We start from the raw sequence: 20,621 nt of genomic DNA, 5'->3' as shown, positions 1-20,621 counted from the left end.
TTTGAGTTCAAGAGTAAAGAAATCTTTCCTTTAAATATACAAGGCTCTTGTGAGACCACAGCTGGAATATTACGTACCTATTCGGTCTCCTTGCCTAAGGCATGATATACTTGAGGGAGGAAGAGAGGCTGTTATCGGTATTGTTCTTTGAGGAGATTATCTCAATGGAACACACAAAATTCTTTTGAAGCTTGATTGGGTAAACGTAAGGGTGGATTCCCCTGGCTGGTTGTCTCAAAATAAGAAATCTGCATTGAGATGGAAAAAAACTCAACACAGAGGGAGTGAATCTTTAAAATGCTCTATTAAAGATGGCTGTGGAGGCTTGGTCACTGCGTGTTCAAGACTGAGTTTTAGATATATGAACCAATGAGTTCAGGAGTAGGAGTAGGCCACACATCTGTTTGCAACCTCAACGCCACGTTCCCATTTGCCTCCAGTGACCTTTCACCCTCTTGTTAATCAAGTATCCAAGTCCCTCTGCCTTTTGAAAGTATTCAGACTCATGGCTCTCCTGAGAGATTAAAAAAAATTCTCATCTGCCTTAAGTGGGTGACCTCTTACTTATAAACAGTAACAACACCAACCCCCCCCCCCCCCCAGTTCTATGTTCTCCCACAAGCATTTTCTGCAGATCCATCTTAATTTGCCTTTCTTTTCTAAACTCCAGCCTTGCCTGTCCAACCTTTCCTCAGTAGACAGCCCATTCATTTCAGCTACTAATCTAGGAAGCCTTCTCTGAACTGCTTCCAACACACAAACATCCTTCCTAGCCCAATATTCTTCACACTGTTCTCCAAATGTAGTCTTGTGAAGGTCCTATGTAACTGAAGCATTAAGGAAATCCCAGGGATATGAGATGAATGCAGAAAAGTATTGCTAAGGTTCAAGATCAGCCACAATCTTACTGAGTAGCAGAACAGGCAAAAGGAGCCAAGTAGCATCCTGCTGCTTTCTAACTATGTTCTTGGTTAAACTTTTCACAACTGAACTTGGGCATACATTGACCAAACATTTCATGTGTTTTGTGTGATTTATTTTAGCCTTCTCTGGGTAGATTGTTGGGACTCAATACTGATGAATTTGAATTCATTGAGATGTATGTTGACTCTGTGTTTTATGTTTTCACAGATGTGCACTCCAGCTAATACACCTGCAACACCTCCTAATTTTCCAGATGCACTTACAATGTTTTCAAGGCTGAAAGCTTCAGAAAGCTTCAACAGTAGCAGCCCAATTGCCTCAATGGCAACATCTCCTCCTCCTGTAAACTTCAACTCAGGGTGGCCCATGTCTCCTCCAAACCAGCAGGGCATGTGGACTCCAGCATCACCAACTCCACATACTGGCTGGCCAGCAGCAGTGTCCCAACAAACCACCTCAGAACAGAAGGTTAATGTTGCCATGGAGGCTGAGAGATGAGGCCTGGTTATGGCTTTGTAGGTGAAGCAGGAAAAGTCTTGCATGGGTCAATATGAAATAGTTTCTGTTGTATTGTGCTGCAGCTAATCTGAACTGAAGGAATACAATAGGGAAGATTCAACTTCATAGCAGAAGAATTATGGGTCCAGCAATTTTCAAACAAAGCCTTGTTTCTGGAGTTTGCATGTGTGTGACACAATTAAAAGGCTTGCAAGGCCATCAGCCTAACTTCAAAAATGGAATTGTTAACCTTGAGTAACTTGTTTATGATCGTTGACCCTTCAAAAGGAACCTATCAGTGATTAGCTGCTATATCAGAGACAACCATGAAGATCACTAATGGTTTTTAAAGAATACTCCGTTACTTTTTTGCAGTAAAATTGTGGCAGTTGTCTAATGAATTACAGGGTGGGAGTACATGGAATTGCAACAATGGACAATTAAAACAAATAATAAACTTTAATACAGGGATTGCAAATTAGGTTTTCGAATCATTGTTTATCTTTGTATTTGGTTTGTGAATGAGGTTTTCTGAGGGAAGGGGATACTAGGATAGCAGTCATAGTGTACTGACTGCAGACAGACTACTACAATAAGGTTTTAATGTTTTATATAAAAAAAGTGCCATTGCATGATACTGTACATTAAAATGTAAACATGGGGGGGGGGGAACAAAGTTTAAAAAAAACAAAAAAATGTGTTTTGCTACTCTTAACAACCGTGTGATAGAATTTAAATTCACTTTAGCAACAGTTGCAATGAGTACAGGTTTGTCCTTTTTGTCAAACTTGGACTATATAATTTTTTTTGTACTACGTTATGCACAGACAGGGAGTACCAATTATTTCTAGAATTGTTTTATCTATCTATCACTTCCTTTTTCATTACTGTCCTATTCTGTCCATGTCCCCAATACAGGAATGTTTATGGTCAAAGAAACCCAAGTTGACAAAACAAATCTTTGCACAAATTGTTTCCTTTACTTTTAAATGGAGATTTCATGCTTCTCGAGGATTGCTTGTTCCGAATAGATTGATATGTATTTTTTTTAATGATACTGTTCCACAATATTTGTGGAGTACCTGATGAATAATTAACTTATCTTTGTGTTGCTAAATAAATATTGTATGTACTAATGGTACTCCTCCTGTACTGATCTTATATTTAACCTTAGCAGATGGTAAGTATGCCATCAGTTTTAAAAAAAATTGAAGCACAATAAAATATGAATTGAAACTATATATTTGAAGATTCAGTAATTTGATTATAACCTGTTTTAAGAATCACGCATGGATTTTTATGTATTTCTTTCATTTTTCCTGAATAAATTAATTCATTGAGTATATACCTAGAGGACAGACAGGATAGTTATAGAATTGTACAGCACAGAAACAGGCTCTTTGGACCACTGTATCCATGTCGACATAATATGAAGTTGAGCATTATTGGCAAACCAAAAAGGCTCATGATTTTCCAAGATAGCTCTACAGCATTGAGTATGGGTGTGCAGCTCACTTGTGTCACAGATTGGTAATTTTAAATTTATTTTTGGAAATTTGAAACAATGTTTGAAACATTTAATGTGTACATTGCGAAAGTTTAAACTAATCTCTGTTGTGCAGCCATCCAGTCACACACAATGGTTGGAATGTTAGTTTGAATTTGGCTTATGTATATACTGGGAAATTATTGGAAAACAAGAAAAACTGCATTTTTCTCATAGCCTTCTTACGAAAAGTAAATGGAGTCTAGAGAGTTTATTATTCCTACATATGGTAGCTTAAACCGGCATCGTTTATGCATATCCCCATGTATTTTTTTTTGTTTGAGACAGAAGTGTTCTGGTTTCAACAATCATCCACTACAACTGAGTCAATAGTACTGAAGAGGGGTACCATAATAAATAGATCATCTCCCTTGTTTTCTCCATCTAAGGTTTCCAGTGCAGACATGATGAGTTTGTTTCCCCCACATAAAAGGTCTTTTGAGAGCATCTTGTTTTTACATTATGGGAATTTTGAATAACTTATTGCACTTAATTTCAAGATTTTTGGACTAAATGCTCTCAATGCTTTCCTTGGGCTCAGTGACAGGATTTCAGAAGGTTCATATTCTTACCTATTTAGGTATTTATCTTTCTTTAAACTAGCACTTAATATATAAGCTGATATTTTAATTTACTAATAAAACTCACTGGCCCTGAAATTCCATTGCATCCAAATAAAGGGCATAAAATTTATGTTGCAGTGGCATGCAAACAGCTGTTTTGGCAGTGGGCACCATCACTGCAAGTATTGGCTGGAAAATGAGCCACCTAGAGGCAATGATGTGGGCAGGTATGAGGGTTCTTATGGGGGGAGCTGCGCTGCAAAAATCAGGACCAGGGGCAGGTCTGTGATGTTGATAATAATGGGGGAAAGGGATGTTTTTAAGGAAGGTTGGGGATGATGATCAAGTGAGTGGGGTGGAGATGAGCTTGGGCTCTGTGTGTTGGGTGGAAGGGTGGGGAGGGTGGTTGATGAAGGAGAGTCCTGGCTTCTGAGTTGAGGGCTGAGCCACTTGTGGGCTATAGGGTCAAGAGTGACATTGAGAGGTGGGGTGGGTGAAGAGTCAAGGTTAAAAAAGAGACTTTCTTTGCCGTGATCCCAATCCAGCATTTTTACTAAAGCCTAATTGTCCAGTGACTTCTGTAGCACTGCATAATGCTAATTTTTTTTCCTCTCTGCACTATACAACTGAAAATTGCCTTTTTCTGATGTAAGGTGTGACACTGGCAATTCTGGTCATTCTAGAAATCAAGTTGGGCACCACTGCCGTTTGAGGTATGGTGGTGTAATGGATCAACAACCAAGTTTAAGGAGCTTTTGATCCAGAGACACCATTTCAAATCTTACCATTGCAGTTGTGGGATTTAAGTTCAAGTAATTAAACCTGGAATTAAACCCAGTGTCAGTAATGGGAACTCTGAAATATGGGCTTATTGTGAAGCCCATCTCCTTCACTAATGGCCCTCCGAGGAGGAAATCTGCCATTCTAACATCATCCAAGGAAGAAATCTGCCGTCCTTGCATTGTCTAGTCCATAAAAACATAGAACCATACAGCACAAAACAGGCCCTTTGGCCCACCATGTCATGCCATCCATCAAACCACCCTCAGACTATCTAAACCTTTCCTCCCGCATATCCCTCTATCTTTGTTATTTTGAGCCCACCAAAGTGGTTGACTCAATAGCATACTCAGTTCAGCAGTGGGTAATAATTGGCAACTTTGCCAGTAACTTGCACATTCTGTGAATAAATAAATAACATAGGTTACTGACAATGTGGAGTATTGAAAAGGAAATTGGACCAAACGAATCACTACATGGGCTGTTGCATCATTCTGGGACCCATGCATATCTTGCTCTGAAATCATATCTGACTTACAAGAGTAAATGATTCTGGGAAATGTCTGGTTGTATTTACAGAATTGCCATTATGCCTTATGTCAGGCAAAGACAATTTGTAGTTCTGTAATGCTGAGAAATGCAGCATTATGTGATTGGAGAAAGTGACTTAAAAATTCATTGAAAACATTTTTGTTTCTTTTGGGTAAAGACACTCACAAGTTTGGACAGGATCTTCCAGCAACATGTTGATACTTGCAGTGGTTTCCCCACTCCAGATTTTGGTCATTTCCTGTTTTCATTATCTTCTACAATCTACACAAGTCTTTCCTGTAATTGAACTAAGAGTGCCTTCTGTTGCTTGAAGATGTTCCATCTTTTTTAATTTTCTTTAAGCTGTATCTAATATCTATTCTGACCATTTTGAAAATAGAATAGAGAATGTGGCAAAAGAGCTGGTGGCATTGACCTCTTCATTGTTATTCCTTTGCACAGACTTTCCTGCCCAGTTAATTTTATGGGCTCTGACATTTCATTTTGACAATTTTTTTCAGATATTTTGACAAACACAGCACGTACTTGGTACTAGATAGGTACTCAATGGCTGGCATGGGCTGAAGGGCCTGTTTCTGTGCTGTATGACTAACTATAACAGCAGATTTAACATATTTAGGCCTTTAGCATTGCCATCCTTTTCAAGAGATCAAAGACCTTGAGAGCCATTTGAGTAAAATTACTTTGCAATATTCTTTCTTTAAATTACAGAGTAGTAGATATGAGGAACACAGTATGTTCTTTAACATTTTGTTTGAAAAGATGAATGGATACTTAAGATAAATGTAGAGCATTAAATAATGTAAAATGACAATAATTCCACTCTGGAACTTGGAATTTTCCCCTGTCTTCTTTTAAACTGGTTATTCACTTGCCTTGAGGCAAATCAGCAGATGTGCAGAGTCTGTGGGCAAACAACAGTAAATGTCAATCACGCGACTAGCATCTTCTCATTTAACCTTTTCTTACTCCAAATGGGTTGCTTTTGTAAGTTGTTGGTTTAGATTTCATCTGTTATTTAAAAAGGAAATTAACAGTTTAAGAAGAGGACAAATTTAAACATGAAGAGGACACCTATTGGCACTGTCTGGATTCTTCAGTGTTCATTAATCCAGATCAATGTTAACTAATCTGGCCCACCTCTCCCTCCCCAGTCTGAGTGATCATTTCCCCATGGTGCCTGATTAAACCATTGGAGTTAACTGAGATACACCATCATTGGTTTTTTTTCTCATGTGATATTGGATGGCTGTGTTTAGGTAAGCCTAGCTCTTCATATTTAATAAAAAGTCCAAGCTAATGTCTACCCATCTCCTGTGTTTCCTCGGAGTGCCATACACTGGAAAGAACTTCATTTAAAAGACAACAACCTTAACATTGCAGGAATCTGTCATTTGTAAACTTGACGGTAACCATTGAGCCAAAGCTGACAAAACTAAAGCCTTTTGAGGTCAGTGTCATGTGCCTAACTTAATGCACTTCAGCATGCCATTCCTTATTGTAGTGAAGCAGACTTGGAAAGAGAAACCCAAACCATGGTCTCAGATCGGTTTCTTTTCATATGAAGCATTACATTTATAAACAGTTAACAACTGCTTTCAATGGTACTGTGACATTTCGGACAACATTCAATTATCTGAACTTGGAACAGTGAAGTGCTGCCGATAAGTGAATCAGCTCAGTCACCAAAAGCCTTTCTTAAACACTGAGCATCATTGGACCCCAAACTTTTAATGATCAGATCCATGAAACCTGCTGGGAAATCAGGATATAAAAATCTTTTCTGCTCAATATACGATTCACACCCAAGCAAATCTGTGAGATTCTTGGGAATTAGAGAAAACAATACAATGAACTAATTAGTCTACACCACATATAAAATCTGTATTTTTGATCAGATTTCCTCACCACTTGAGTGTTTTGTGCCGACTCGTTTATTTGCCTTATGCTTGCAGCTTAAAGGTCCTTGTAGTACCACCCAAGAAGTGTCTGTCAATCTTCAAGAGTTTCCTTCATTTGAGTAATGATATGGCACTTTTCTCCACATTTCAAAATTTGAAAGAACCATATGACTTCGTTTCCTTAGTTTGGAGCTCAAGTTTGATGAATAAATTAGGCTTATAAAAAAATGAATAAATTAGGCTTATAAAAAAAGGCTCATTAAAACTAATCCAGTGTAGGTTTTATAAAAACTGCTGTCTACAAAAAGTACACAAAGTAGATCTCTTTTCTCCAAAAGGAAATTCGCTAGAGAGCTAATTCAAGAGGTTTAGGAACCTCTACTGAACTTTCTAATTAAGTAAGTTCACAGTCGGTAGGTGATGGCTCAGTGATCTCAGGCTGATACATTACTTCAAGCACTAGTTGGGTGAGAGAACTAAATCAGATACAAGTAAAACTATCTGGTCTTGATTTTGGGCCAAAATTGGTATGGGCCGACTCGAAGTAGAAAACTGAGAAAAAGAGAACTTGCCCTTTGGTACATTAAGCTCAGTCTCACAAGGTATTGTGATTTATTTCGTCTTACATAGATTCTGTCAATTTAAAAAGAAATGCATAAAGTTTCAAAGGAAATTGAAGCAAATTTTGTACATTTAACAGCAATTGAGTGAAAGTCAACTCTTGGCCATCTGTCCTGTCACAAACAAAGTCTCCATAGTGCCATTTGTACCAGAGTTACTATGTTCCATTAGTATTTATTAGCTCAGTATGTACTTGATCCCATAATTCCATTACCACTTCTAACCAAAAATCCTCCAGGCTTGCAAAACATGTTCATTTTATTTTGTAGAAAAGAACATATTTTATACAAGACACATTGCATGTGTTCTGCTTCACGAGGAAAAATAAATTGTAGCGTTTAATTGTTTGGATTCACAATATATCTGTTATTTCCACCATTGAACAAACATCAAATTGAATTGAGTAATTTTTTCTCTCCAGCTTTGCCAATAACAACTTTTTGGAGTGGCATCCTTATATGTTTTTGATTTAATTGATGTAGATTATTTAAAAAGATAAAATAACACATAAGGAGGCTTGCCATCTTATGATGTCATTTCTACCATTTCTCAATTATTAGTGACAGTGAGTTTCAAAGTGGTTGCATGTCATGACCTAATTTTAAGATTGTTTCGCTAAATAAACTCACACTTTAATCATAGATTGGAGTTAGCTGCAGAGATGCACCTTTTGTGGAGTTTTATTGGCCTCTCATCATGATGTTAACAGCAATCTGCACTGCAGAGCTAACTGTATTTGGAGGATAATGAAGATTAAAGGTAAGGTTACTTGGTATTATTAAAATATTTTATGTCCTGTTTGACTCCAGATGTTGATCGTGGGCAGAGTTAGATCAGGTTTTAGGTTTGGGATTAGGTTTGGAATTTTTGTTTGCCATAGCTGTTGTTTGACCTGTTGTTTATCTGGATGCCATATCTGAAAAGTGAATTTATTTAACCTTGATGTTAATCATTACTTACTTGTTGTTGTATAGGTTTATTGTTTAACAGGCTAATTTAATTGAAACAAAAGAGGCATGTTTTTTTCCCTGTCGGTCTTCAGCCATACTTTGTCCTTTGTGGAGAATTTAAAGAGTTGTGTTTACTTCCAGGGGCCTTATTTAATGTGTACAGAATGCTAGTCCTTCTAATTTTTTTTAAAGGGCCCATAAAGATGCAATCAACTGGAAATAAACATAGTTTTACAGTCAGCTCAAGATTTACAGCAAGATCAAATACTAACAAACAGGAAATGGCAAACTCAGTGAATGTTCCCTAAACTTACATAGGGCATGTTGCTTTTAAATGGTACATTCAAGCACCTCCTTTCTATTAACCCAATCCGCACAATCTGTCTTTCTCCTCGTATGTTTACCTAGCTTCAATTTAACACTCGTTTATGCTTTTTATTTTATCTACTCCTTGTAGCGATGTGTCTCACATCTGACCATTCTCTGGTTAAGGAGGTTTCTTCCAAACTCAATGTCTGATTTATTAGTGACCATCTTGTATTAATGGCCCCTAGTTTTGATCTGTCCCACAAGTGGAAGTCACTATGTCTGTCCTATCAGGAACTTTTATGATAATGAGTCACAGTTGGCTATCCAGCTGCCTTCCCTTTTCCAGAGAAGATGGGTCACCATGTTCACATTCTTTATTCAGTTTTATTCCTCAATTCTGGTTTCATCTTTAAGTGTTTTTTGTACTTTCTGTAGTTCTTCTTTATACTTATGGAGACCAGAACTGTGCACAGTACTCCAAATGTGGTTTGACCAAAGTTTTGTACAAATCTGACATAAATTAAACCAGAGTTAAAATTAAATTGTGTTAAAGTTGAATGTTAAGTTCCTTCTTTTAAAATTCCACTCTGCCAGTAATAAATCCCAGAACTTTTATTAATGGCCTTAAATAATGCACATCTTTGCTTTTAGTGATTTATGTGCCTGCACCCGTTGATAACTCCTCTACCTCACTTGGTCCCTGCAAAATACAGGTCTATGTGGCTGCCTTATTCTTCTCCAAAAAATTCACATCACATATATATAAAAATTAATTTGTATTATACGCCATGCACATATTCTGCAAGTCTTCTAATGTCTTTTATTTTGTTTCAATGTATTTCATTATTAGCTATGTCTCTTAATATGATGTAATCCACAATTTCAATTCCCGGGTCCAAATGAAAATGAGTAGTAACTACTTTTAATCTTTATTTTCTGTTTATGACAAGTTTACTTTCATTGTCATCTGACTTTACAGCCTTTGATCTGCTATGCAGTACGTTAGAGAAGGTTTATTGAGATTCCATATATAATAGATATACATTACCCTTGAAAGATATACATTACTTCAAAGAAATCAATAAAGTTGGCCAAGAATGACCTTCCCTTATAAAATCCATGCTGATATGATCATATTTTTGGTTTATAGGTTGTTTTCTATTGCACTGTTTTATCTTCTGCCAAAGTTAAGCTAACTGGCTTATAGTTTCCTGGACTTATTCAAAACCCTCTTACTAAATATAGAAACAACATTAGCTATCTAGCGAGCAACACTAGCAGAACTGATTTTCTAAATTAGTATTTAATTATATATCTGTTACTTCTACCATCTTTTCATTAACCTTTGCGTATAAAAATTATTTGGATCAGAGGCCTTACCCTTTAGAACATAGGAGTAGCTTCAGGGGTTAGGTAGTCTTTTCCTGTTCTGAAATGGCTGATTTGTGACTCAGTATCACATGTCTGCTTGAGTTCCTTTTTCTTCATATCTTTAGATAACAAATGGCTAAGGTATTCCAGATCTAAAATTAACAGCTAATCTGGCATCAATTGCTATTCCTGGAAGAGAGTTCCAAAATTTTACTACCCTTTTCATTTGGAAGTATTTCCTGACTTGATTCTCAAAAAGCCTGCTTCCAATTTTTAGATTATGTTCCTTAATCTTAGACTCCTTAACCAGCAAAAATAGCTTCTATCTGTTCTCCTTAATACCTTGAAAACTTTGATCAAATTACCCATAACCTAAATCCCAGAAAATAAAATACATATTTGTGTAATGTATGCCCGTAAATTAGCCCTTGGAGTTTACGTATCATTCAGCAGAAATGTACGCTGAACTCCCTCCAAGACCAAAATATTCTTTGTAAGGTGTGGTGCCAAGAACTACTCACTGCAGTCCAGGGTAATGTGTATTACCTATCCCCTTATATTTAACCCCAAGCAAAAGGTGGATTCTATTTGTCTTATTGATTATTTCTGTATCTGTCTGTTACATTTTATTGCTCTGTGTCCACAGGTCTACATTATTTCTACTTTATAGCATATAAAAAGTTCCATTCTTTTTTAGACCCAGGGTAGATAATGCCACATGCAACAACATTAAAATCCATTTGCTATGGTTTTATCTATTCACCCCAATTTAATAATACCTCTTTTAATTTAATGCTTCCATCTACACTACTGATAATACCACAACATCAGGAAACTTGGATATGTGCCTTTCTATAAAATCAGTTGAATTGTTCATAAATACAGTGAGTGATTGTAACCCAGCACAGGACACCACTAATTTGAACATCTGCCCATTATTTCTTCTCTCTGACACCTGAATTCAGCCAATGTCCTAACCAGGTCAATAATTTGCTTACATTTTAACTAACCATATATCTTGCAAGACTTCATCGAACTGCTAAAGAATAAACAAAATGATGCTAATACTGTTAGTCAGGCAATAACTGTGGAGAGAATCAGGATTATTGTTTCATGTTAATGACCTTCCATCAGAACAGATGCTGTCTGACCCTGAGAATTCCCAAACTTTTCTGCTTTTATTTCATGTTTTTCTGTTTTTATTTCAGGCTTTCAGCATCTTCAGGATTTTGCTGTTTTATCAATACTTTTCAAAGTCTTGATAAATAACAATCATTGACTTTCCCCAAACCATTACTTTAGTCACCACTGCAAAAAGTTTAATCAGATTCACCAGAGATACGCCACTCCTTATAAATCACCCCTTGCTCTCTCTGAACATCTGACAATTTGAAATATTTTAGGTTTTGTTATTCTATCCGCGATTATGAACTCCAGTAATTTCTTTACTACAAATGTCATGCATAATTGGTTTATAATTCCTTGTTTTCCTTCTCTCATCATTCTTAAGTAGCTGAGTAACTAATGTGTAATTTTCCAATTTAGAGGAGTGGTTCGTGAATCAAGATTACAGTTTGAGCAATAGAGTTCGCGTTTCCACAATGCATCTATTCCCTTTAGAAACCTGGTTTGGAAACCATCTCATCCGAGCGATTTGTCAGACTTTCTTGCCAATATTTTGTTGGTACTGCACTTTTTTTCTTGGTTTGATTTTGTTGAGTCCTGGCTCTGATTTCAATCCTAACTACTTTGGCATTTCATGCATGCTGTCTTCCTGTAAACAAAGAGGCAAAATGATTATTCAACATCTCCAACATTTCTTGACGTTCATTTATAATATTGTCGTTACCCAAATATAAATAGTTTGCCAATTAGCTTCCAACTTTCTATTCTAAACCTTATTATATTTTTAATCACAGAATGGAGTTGTTTCTCTTTCCAACTTTAATGTAATACCTGGTCATTCATATACATTGCTTGTAAAATAGCTGTCCGATCTCTGCAATCATTGCAATTGTGGTATTTGTTTTCTCTCTAGGCCTTTCTGCTTTAAGTTCCAAGAGAAGTAAGAAAAATATCCAATGTACCTAGACTGAAAGAATGATGTGGTGCACCTCATGGCGACTTCTACCTGCCAATGTTATAGATTGCATATGGTGACATTATTGGATATATCTACCATCCTTCACACCTGGAGGTTAAATTAGTGTAAGTGACTTGGTTCAATTTTATAATTTGAATTTAATAATCCTCCATTCTTTGCATTTTGTTGGGAAATTCATTGCATATTTATCCTGAATTTTGTTGTGTTTTTGATTTAATGTAGACTTTTGTTTTGCTGTTAAATTTTGTTTGGTGTAAAATACATTGTGTGGTCCAACCAGCCTCCAATTGATTAGCTGTAAGTCAGAAGTTTACTCAGTGATGTCAGGATGGCAAAATAGCTCAGCAGTTAGCAGTGCTGTTTCACAGCTTCAGGGACCCAGGGCTCAATCTTGATCTTGGGTGCTGATGGTGTGGAATTTACACGATCTCCTCTTGACTGTGTGGGTTTACCTCTGGGTGTTCTGGTTTCCTCCCACATCCCAAAAGATCTGCTAAACGGTTATTGGCTACTGTCAATTACCCCTGGTGGAGAGAAAATCAAAGAGGAGTTTATGGATGTGCAAGAAAAAAAAAGTTTCAGGGCTACAGGAAAATAATGTGAAGGGGAATGGATGTTGTTATGAACCCAATGGGCTGAAGGGCTTCCCTCTGTGTCGTAAGAAGTGAGAACGATAATGGATGCACTGACTGCCAAAGTGTTGACATTTGTGGGGCAAAAACAAAAAGAGGAAATTGGAAAGGACAAACAAGGAGCAAAATAACATAATCCAAACTAACATTGTCGGTGGCTTAAAAACTGTTATGCTCAGAATGTCTAAAAGAATCAGTTCAAAGGAATGGAAGGGTGTAAGTGCTAAATAAGTATTAGTAGTGATTCTTGATACTAGTTATAACGTATTATTTTCCAGCTTGGGAAGAAAGCTCGTATATTTATGAATACTAGCAGAAGTGCTTAATGAAACTTGCAGGTTGAAGTTTTCCATTTCACCATTTATAGCCAATTGTGAATTGGCAAGGACAGAACCATAAATTTCAGGCTGCTATCTAAAACCAGCTGTAAGAACATTTTCTTTCCATTAATTTTGCCCCTATCCATTCTTTGCATTTCCAAATGCACATTTCTGTCACTTACCTAAGCTGTTTACCTTCATGTGTGAGCTAAACAATTTTAGTCTCTTGTGTATCTCAAATTTCCTTCAACTTGCTGTTGGCAGACATGCCTTCAGCTATCTTGACCCAAGTGCCAGATTCCCCTTCCTCAACTTCTCTGTCATTCTGTCATTCATTAAAATGCTTTCTAAACACTACCTCTTTCCAGAACTGATATTGTCTCATGTAGCTTTGGTAATATTTTAAGAACACAAGAAACAAGAGTAGACTAATCAGCTGCTCAAGTCAGCTGTGCCATTCAGTAAAATCATGGGTGATCCAATCTTGGCTTCAACACCATTTGAACTATAGGGGAATCAGTGATATACTCCTGACTCCCTTATAGTTTAAGTGTACATCAGTCTCTTGTGTATATATATTCAATGAATCCATCACCACAGCCACTGAAGGAAAGAATACTGGAGATTCACAATCATCTGATTGGATGGAGATGAGGCCAATTTTTTCTAAGTGGGTGATGGGGGAAAACTGGCAGGGATACTTGATCCTAATTGTTATCTAATAGTTTTCTTTTTTTATGAGTCTGCGCAAGATGGACGTCAGGTGAAAATATAGTTCTGCTGGGAAGTGATGATCATCAAATTCAGCCAATAGGCATTGACAAGGCTCAATGCCAACAAAGTACATTTAGAGAAGATACTTACTGTGGCAAAGTGTATGCAGGCACCTCACAGGAATATTATTGGAGTGGATTCTGAAACCATGCCTTCCCTGGTTCTGTGTATCCCCATTTTATCCACCTCTCAAATCTACTTAGAATTTTATGTTTCATTAAGGTTATCTCTCAGTTTTCTATACTTCAATGAGTATAGCCCAACCTGTTCAACCTTTCTTCATCCAACAACCCCTTCATCCCTGGAATCAACCCAGTAAGTCTATCTGCTCTGCCTCCAATGCAGTCTCACTGGGCCCCTACAAAATTGCATCAAAATACCATACCCCTTGCAATGAAGTCCAGCATTCCATTAGCCTTCATAATTACTTGTTGTAAATTGCATGCCAGCTTTTTGTGTTTAATAGACAAGACCCCCAGGTCCTTTCATGCTACAACATTTTATAGTTTTACTCTGTTTAAATAAAGATTTGCTTTTTCATTCCTTACAAAGTGGATAAGCTCACATGCCCCAGCACTCATCTCTGCGACATCCAACGAGTTACTGATTGCCAATCTGAAAATGACCCATTTATCCCAATTCTGATTACACTCCTGTGAAGTGCTTGGGTACATTTTGCCACATTAAGTATCTTCTGTAAATGTACATCGTTAGCCCTGACCCTGGTCAAAAATTACTGACTGAATATAAGGAACATCACATTCCAGCCTACTTTGTTCCCACCTGAGGTCCACGTGCACAGACCCACAGAAAAAGTAATTAGACAGTAATTAAGATGATGCATCTCAGTTATTTTTCCCTCTCCCTAACTATAAGGCATCTTAGACCAAGAGTGGTCCCACCCCCAATCCCCTGTCTGTGAATTGCTAAATAAGCCTTGAATTTCAAACTGTCTCGCTACCTCAAGCAGCAGAAACATTGAAGGAGCTCAGTCAAGTGCTTCTTCAGGATTTTGTTCTTGTGCCTATATGGATGAGAACATGCCATTTCCCACAAAGCATTCATGATGGTGTCATAAATGATGGATTATTTGATGTTGCTAACCTGCAAATGGTGGCTCTTTCACACATAGTACTTAACAGTGCACTAACTGAAATGATCTAACAAGTCATCTGCCATGAGTGCATTCAGGATAAACATAAGGATAAACACAATTAAGCAAAAAATGTCAGTGTAACTTGAATATTTACTTTAATCTAAATCAATGCATTCACAAGTTAACTTTTCCATGAAATTATTTGGATCCTAAACAGTCAGGAATTATCACAATGCGGTATTTTTTCCATCATTGATAAATGAAACATTTTGCAACACAGATGTTCAGCATATGCAGTTCACTCTTTATTAATAGTCCTTGCTCTTTTTTCAATCTTAAGGCAATAGTATTATTCCTATTCTGAATAGCTGAGTCAGTTTATATGGAGGATCAAAACTTGAACCTCACTGTTTATTTTGGTGTATGTACTTCTGGTATTATGAACAATGATTGCATCCACATTGATGCAGGAAGAAATGTTGCTACCTCAGAGCTCCAAGTGACCTGGATTCAATTCAGACTTCTGGTGCTGTCTGTGTGAAATTTGCACATTCTCACTGTGGCCATGATCATTTCTCTGGGTGCTCTGGTATATGATAGTATATGCTAGTAGGTTAATTGGCCACTCTAAATCACTCCTAGTGAATGTGCGTGGCAGGAAAATAAGGGTGGAGAAATGTGTTTGAGTCGGTATTTATGGACTTCCAGAAAGCATGCTATAAAATTCCACATAATAGACTTGTCATTGAAGATTGAAGGCCGTGGAATTAAAAGGGGATGTAGCAGCCTAGATAGAAAATTGGTAACAGAGAGTAGCAATGACATTTTTTTTAAGGCTAAAGGTAAGTGTGCATGGAGTTGTCGCAATGTGTGTTGATTACTTGGACTTTGGTGTATAGGGGACAATTTCCAAATTTATAAATGAGACAAAACCAAGAGGAGGACAATAATAGATGTAATGGTAGTATAAAGAGGCTGATAAAATGTGTGGACAACTGACGGATAAAATTTAATACGAGAAATATGAAGGATTACATTTTGGTAGGAAGAATGAGAAGAGTGATTGTAAACAAGAAGACACAATTCCAAAAGAGGTACAATGACAAAAAGATCTGGTTGTATATATGCAGAGTTCGTTGAAGGTGGCGGGACTGATTGAAAAAGTGGTTAAAAAAAAGCGCATGGGATCCTAGGCTTGATAAATTGAGTATAGGAGCAAGGAACTCATGATGAATCTTCACAAAATACTGGTTCAACTATAACTGCAATATTGCGACATTGCAAGGAGGAAGTAAAGGCTTTGGAGACTGTGCCTCAAGGTCTCTTCTCATCCCTCCTGCCAAAATGTAATGCTTGGCATTTCTCAGTTTTACATTTTATTGTCTGCCCATTCCACTATCCCAGAATTATGTTGATAACCTGTAGAAGCTGGGGTTGTTCTTCTTGGAACAGGAGGTTGTGAGGGGACCTGACAGAGGTATTTAAAGTAATGAAGGGTGTAAAGATAGAGCTGACAGAGAGAATTGGTTCCCATCAACACAAAGGTCATGAACCAGCAACAGAGGATGAAGCTGACTGGCAAGAGAACCAAAAGTGACATAAGGAAGAACTGTATTTTTGCAGCAAGTGGTTTGAGTCTGGAATGGACCTCGAATAGTAGTAGTGGATGTAGCTTCAGTTATAGCATTCAAGAGGGAGATGGATAACTAACAGAAAGAAAATAATTTACAAGGATCTGCTGAGAGGCTGGGATACTGGGAATAGCTGGATTTCTTTTTAAAAAGAGTCAGTTTGTAGTCAATGGGCCTAATGACCTTCTTCCATTTCCTGATTCTGTGGGTGCCAACTCACATATAGGCTATACTGGTAAGGAAGCCAGATTTCCTCCCTTAAGCAGCAGATTTTTTTATGGTGCTCTGGTTATTACATGGAAACCATTACTGATACTAGTTTCTTTATTGCCAGAAATCTGTGGGAGGTTTTGAAAGCCATTGAGACGAGAAATGAAGTTCATCTGAGCCGGTGCGGAGACATGAGCGACACAATTGCTTAAGTTGTGGTGTAATTATTATTTTGGCATACTTTCCTGCTTCTATGAGTTTAACCCTGTCATAGTGCTTTGATTCATTGAGTTAGAACTGGGTGAGGTATATCTCATGATCTGTATCTGTTCTTCTGCAACTGACTTTGTGGCATGAGACAGATAGGAGAAGCTCGTTTCCTTCTGTGCTTGTGCTAATCTGTCCTGTGAGCTTTTCACCTGGCACTATGCCTGGTACTCTCCACAACAGTTTTTTTAGTGCATTCTTGGCCAAGTACATAATCTTGGCCTGATGTCCTTCTGGTGGTTTTATTGCAAAATGGGTTGTATTATCATTGCTCTCCTTAGTAGCAGATTCTCATCCACTTCAACATCTTTTCCAGAGCACATTTGATTTTTGATTCCCAATGCTTTTTGTTGCTGAAAAATTTCTAGGTGATTCAAAGGTCATTAAATAAAGTATTCTTACAATGCTGTGTAACCACCCAAAGCAGGATTGAAAATACAGTCTTGTTTCTCTAGTGCCTATTAACAGTTAAGTTATTTGTGTCTTTGAAGTGAACATTAGACTTTTGTCCTGTAATTATTAGAAGTTAACTATCAACAAAGCAGTTAGTATGAACCATATATTCCTCGTGGAAATTCACAGGCGGATGTGTCTGGGTTCTTTTAAATAATTGCTTGGAAGTCCATGTTCTAATAGACAGAAAGCATGACACGATGAATTCTGTGTTTGCAGGAAAGAGTGTAGAGTACAGGAGTAAAATTTTCAAAGGAAACATATTTAGGGCTATAACTCAATCACTGTTTGTAGTTTCAGGTGCCTCATTTTGAAAATGTTATGTCAATGCCATACAACCAACATGTCAGGATGATATCAGGGGTGAAAGACTAGTGTTATGAGAAATGATTTGAGATGCTGGGAAAGGTGTCACCAGAGTGGAGGAGGGTAGAGGATAAGATAAAGATTTCAAAAGTTAGTATGCGTTTTGATGAGTGGATTCTTCAGGCTAGTAAATCAGTGATAAGGGATTATCATTTTACTTTATTACTAACGGAGGGCTGTTGGTATATTGAATAATTTTAAGTGGAAAGTGGTTTAAAAAAAAACAGATGAAAAGAAAATGAAGTTACATGGTTGTAGTGGAAAAAGGCAACAAATTGGCATTAGTTTAAATATTCTACCTAAGTCCCTGCTCCAACACTATGGCCTAAAGGGGCTCTATCTGCATGGTCAGATTCTGTGGTTTTAATAATCATTTGACAAGATGCTTAACAACCTTTCAATTAGCCAATTTTGAAATCGAGACAAAAGTAATGAACTAAATCTAAGTGATCTCCAGAAAAGAGCCTCATGGTGATGAATCAGAAATGAATAGTTTAAAAAAGACAGAATTATACTTGGTATAAAAAGTTATCAAATCAGATTCACTTTGCAAAAAACAAAATAGCCCTAATATTTATTTAGAAGTGAAGTGTAATTTTTAAAAAAAATAGTACTTGAAAAATATTAAATGAATAGGAATGAGCAGCAAGAGGATGAGATTAAACCATGACTTTCATGGGGAGAAAAACACTTGATACGCCAAAAGGCTGCTCTCCTGAGCTTGTGAGAAGGACATGCTACATACTAGTGAGACCTTTATTCAAACATGCAACAGGGGCTTCAGTGCCATAGCTGAGATCTGTTTGCCCTTTGAATCAGGGGCTTGAATAGGGAAGTAGTTAAGGCTTACACACAAATCAAAGGAAGAAGGATCTGAGCTAGAAGCTGTCCAAACAATGTTTAACTCTTGGGGTCGAAGCATCCCCAGCACAACTTTGGAATCATGAAGTAGCAACAAGCCCTCTTCATGTGGTTTAACAGACTGCCAGAAATTATTTCTTTTCCCTCCATTAACCACCTTCTGCTTGACTCTTTACTTCCAACGACCAACCAGCAGCTACTTTCCAATGGTTTCTGATCTCCTGAGACTTATGGTGCAGTGTTTAAGACAGTTAGCTGCTGCTCGATCATTTTCAATTTCAAAATAAAATCTGGATTTCATTGTTGCAATCAAAGAAAAGTTGGCAAGTCTCAAGGTGAGAGAAATGCAAATGTTATTGAGAGGCAATTGCACATCTCAGGACTTTGAAGAGAAAACAAATCTGGGAAGTTTAGAAAAAGAGTGTCTGTTGAAACTTATAAGGGAGTTAAGAGTACTTCTTAAGATGCATTATAATCTTTATTTTTAAAAAAATCACAGAATATAGAAGGATTGACATTATTGGTGAGCACACAATAGGGAAAGGGGAATCAATTCCTGCTTTCCAAGATTATTTTGGGGAAATATAAATACTTGAACATAGAAAGGCACAATGTTAACACATGAGGTAAGTGAGCTATTCCTGTACTGATAGCTTGCTCTTTACATTTTAACATGCCCCGCAGATAATAGGTGATTAAGCTTAGTGGAAAATGTTGATGTTGACCTCTCTACTCAGCTGACTACAATAGAATTGTTGAATCTTTGCAATTGAAAGGAATGTAGAGTGTTCTCTGGTGAACATAATTTGCAGTCAGAAATAATTGGATAAATTTTTTAAAGAATTTTCAAAATTAATAGGCAGACGGTAAGAAATATGTAAATCAGTTATGCTGATAACTTCAACCTGTGCTCCCACTAGGTGAGTCCAATTGCTTGAACTATTTGCAATTCATTATATGATAACCATCTATTCACTGCTGATGATGTGGTATCCCCTGCTTATGAGGACCAAAGAAGGAGAACTAACTGTAGTTATTGCCAGGTTCTGTCATTTCTTCTCTTAAAACAGACTCTGTTTTATGAGTAAATTACATGGTGTGCAGATGACTACCACAAGTCCAGTTATACACCCTGCACCACCTCCATCCAGCTCATTGGCTGACGTACTGTTGTCAGTACTTTCCAAAAGTAAGAGACAGGTTGTGGGTGAATGCTGGAGTGGTCAGAGTTTGTTTTACAATATGTTTTGGAAGACAGATGAGCACTTGTGTTCTGCAAAGTAATTAAAAGTAACATTTCATTTATAATTTCTGAATTGACTGCAGTTATTTTGATAAGATTTAATCTGTACAAGATGTAAATTTTGACTAAATCATTTTGCAGCTTGCTTAGGCAAACTTTAATGATGCTATTTTTTTCAGTTACATATATAAACCAGAAAAGGCTTTATGTACTTCTTAATGAAGTCACAGCAGAAATGAACCAGCAGTTATATTTCATCACAGGCACTGCATGTCAGTTAGCCTATTCATTGCCAAGATTGCCCGTGGCATTGTGATTTAACCAAGTTTTAAACAGTTTAACAAGAAAACTACCCAGGTTTTAACATTATTACGACAACATAGTTTGTTCCTTGGAGCAACATCTTGGGATAATGCATAAAATGCCAATGGCTCTTTCACTCTGTTTCTATGTGTACGATAATTTTCTCCGAATTTCGCATCTTACAGGTACCTTCCCTGTAGGAGATATAATTACAAGAACGTTTAAAACTGAGATGGGGAAGATCATTCAAAACTGAAGTGGGAAAGATTTTTTTTGTAGTGGGTGGTGAAAATCTAGAATTCTTTACCCTGGAGAGTTGCAGATGTTAGGTCGTTGGAGATATTTA

The 20,621-nt window shown here is 37.1% G+C and overlaps 1 protein-coding gene across 1 annotated transcript in view; it reads left to right on the top strand.

Annotated features, from left to right (window-relative positions):
- LOC127573286 (UBA-like domain-containing protein 1) overlaps positions 1-2,663 on the top strand; it is a 34,025-nt gene extending 31,362 nt beyond the window's left edge. The window contains 1 exon segment of the mRNA XM_052021338.1: positions 1,132-2,663. Coding sequence (XP_051877298.1) covers positions 1,132-1,422 — 291 coding nt within the window. The 3' untranslated portion in view covers positions 1,423-2,663.
- Positions 2,664-20,621: the final 17,958 nt, after the last annotated feature.

This window comes from Pristis pectinata, chromosome 8 (genome assembly GCF_009764475.1).
Source record: "Pristis pectinata isolate sPriPec2 chromosome 8, sPriPec2.1.pri, whole genome shotgun sequence".
In the NCBI taxonomy this organism is placed as follows: Eukaryota; Metazoa; Chordata; class Chondrichthyes; order Rhinopristiformes; family Pristidae; genus Pristis; species Pristis pectinata.
This window is presented reverse-complemented; position numbering and strand designations above follow the sequence as displayed.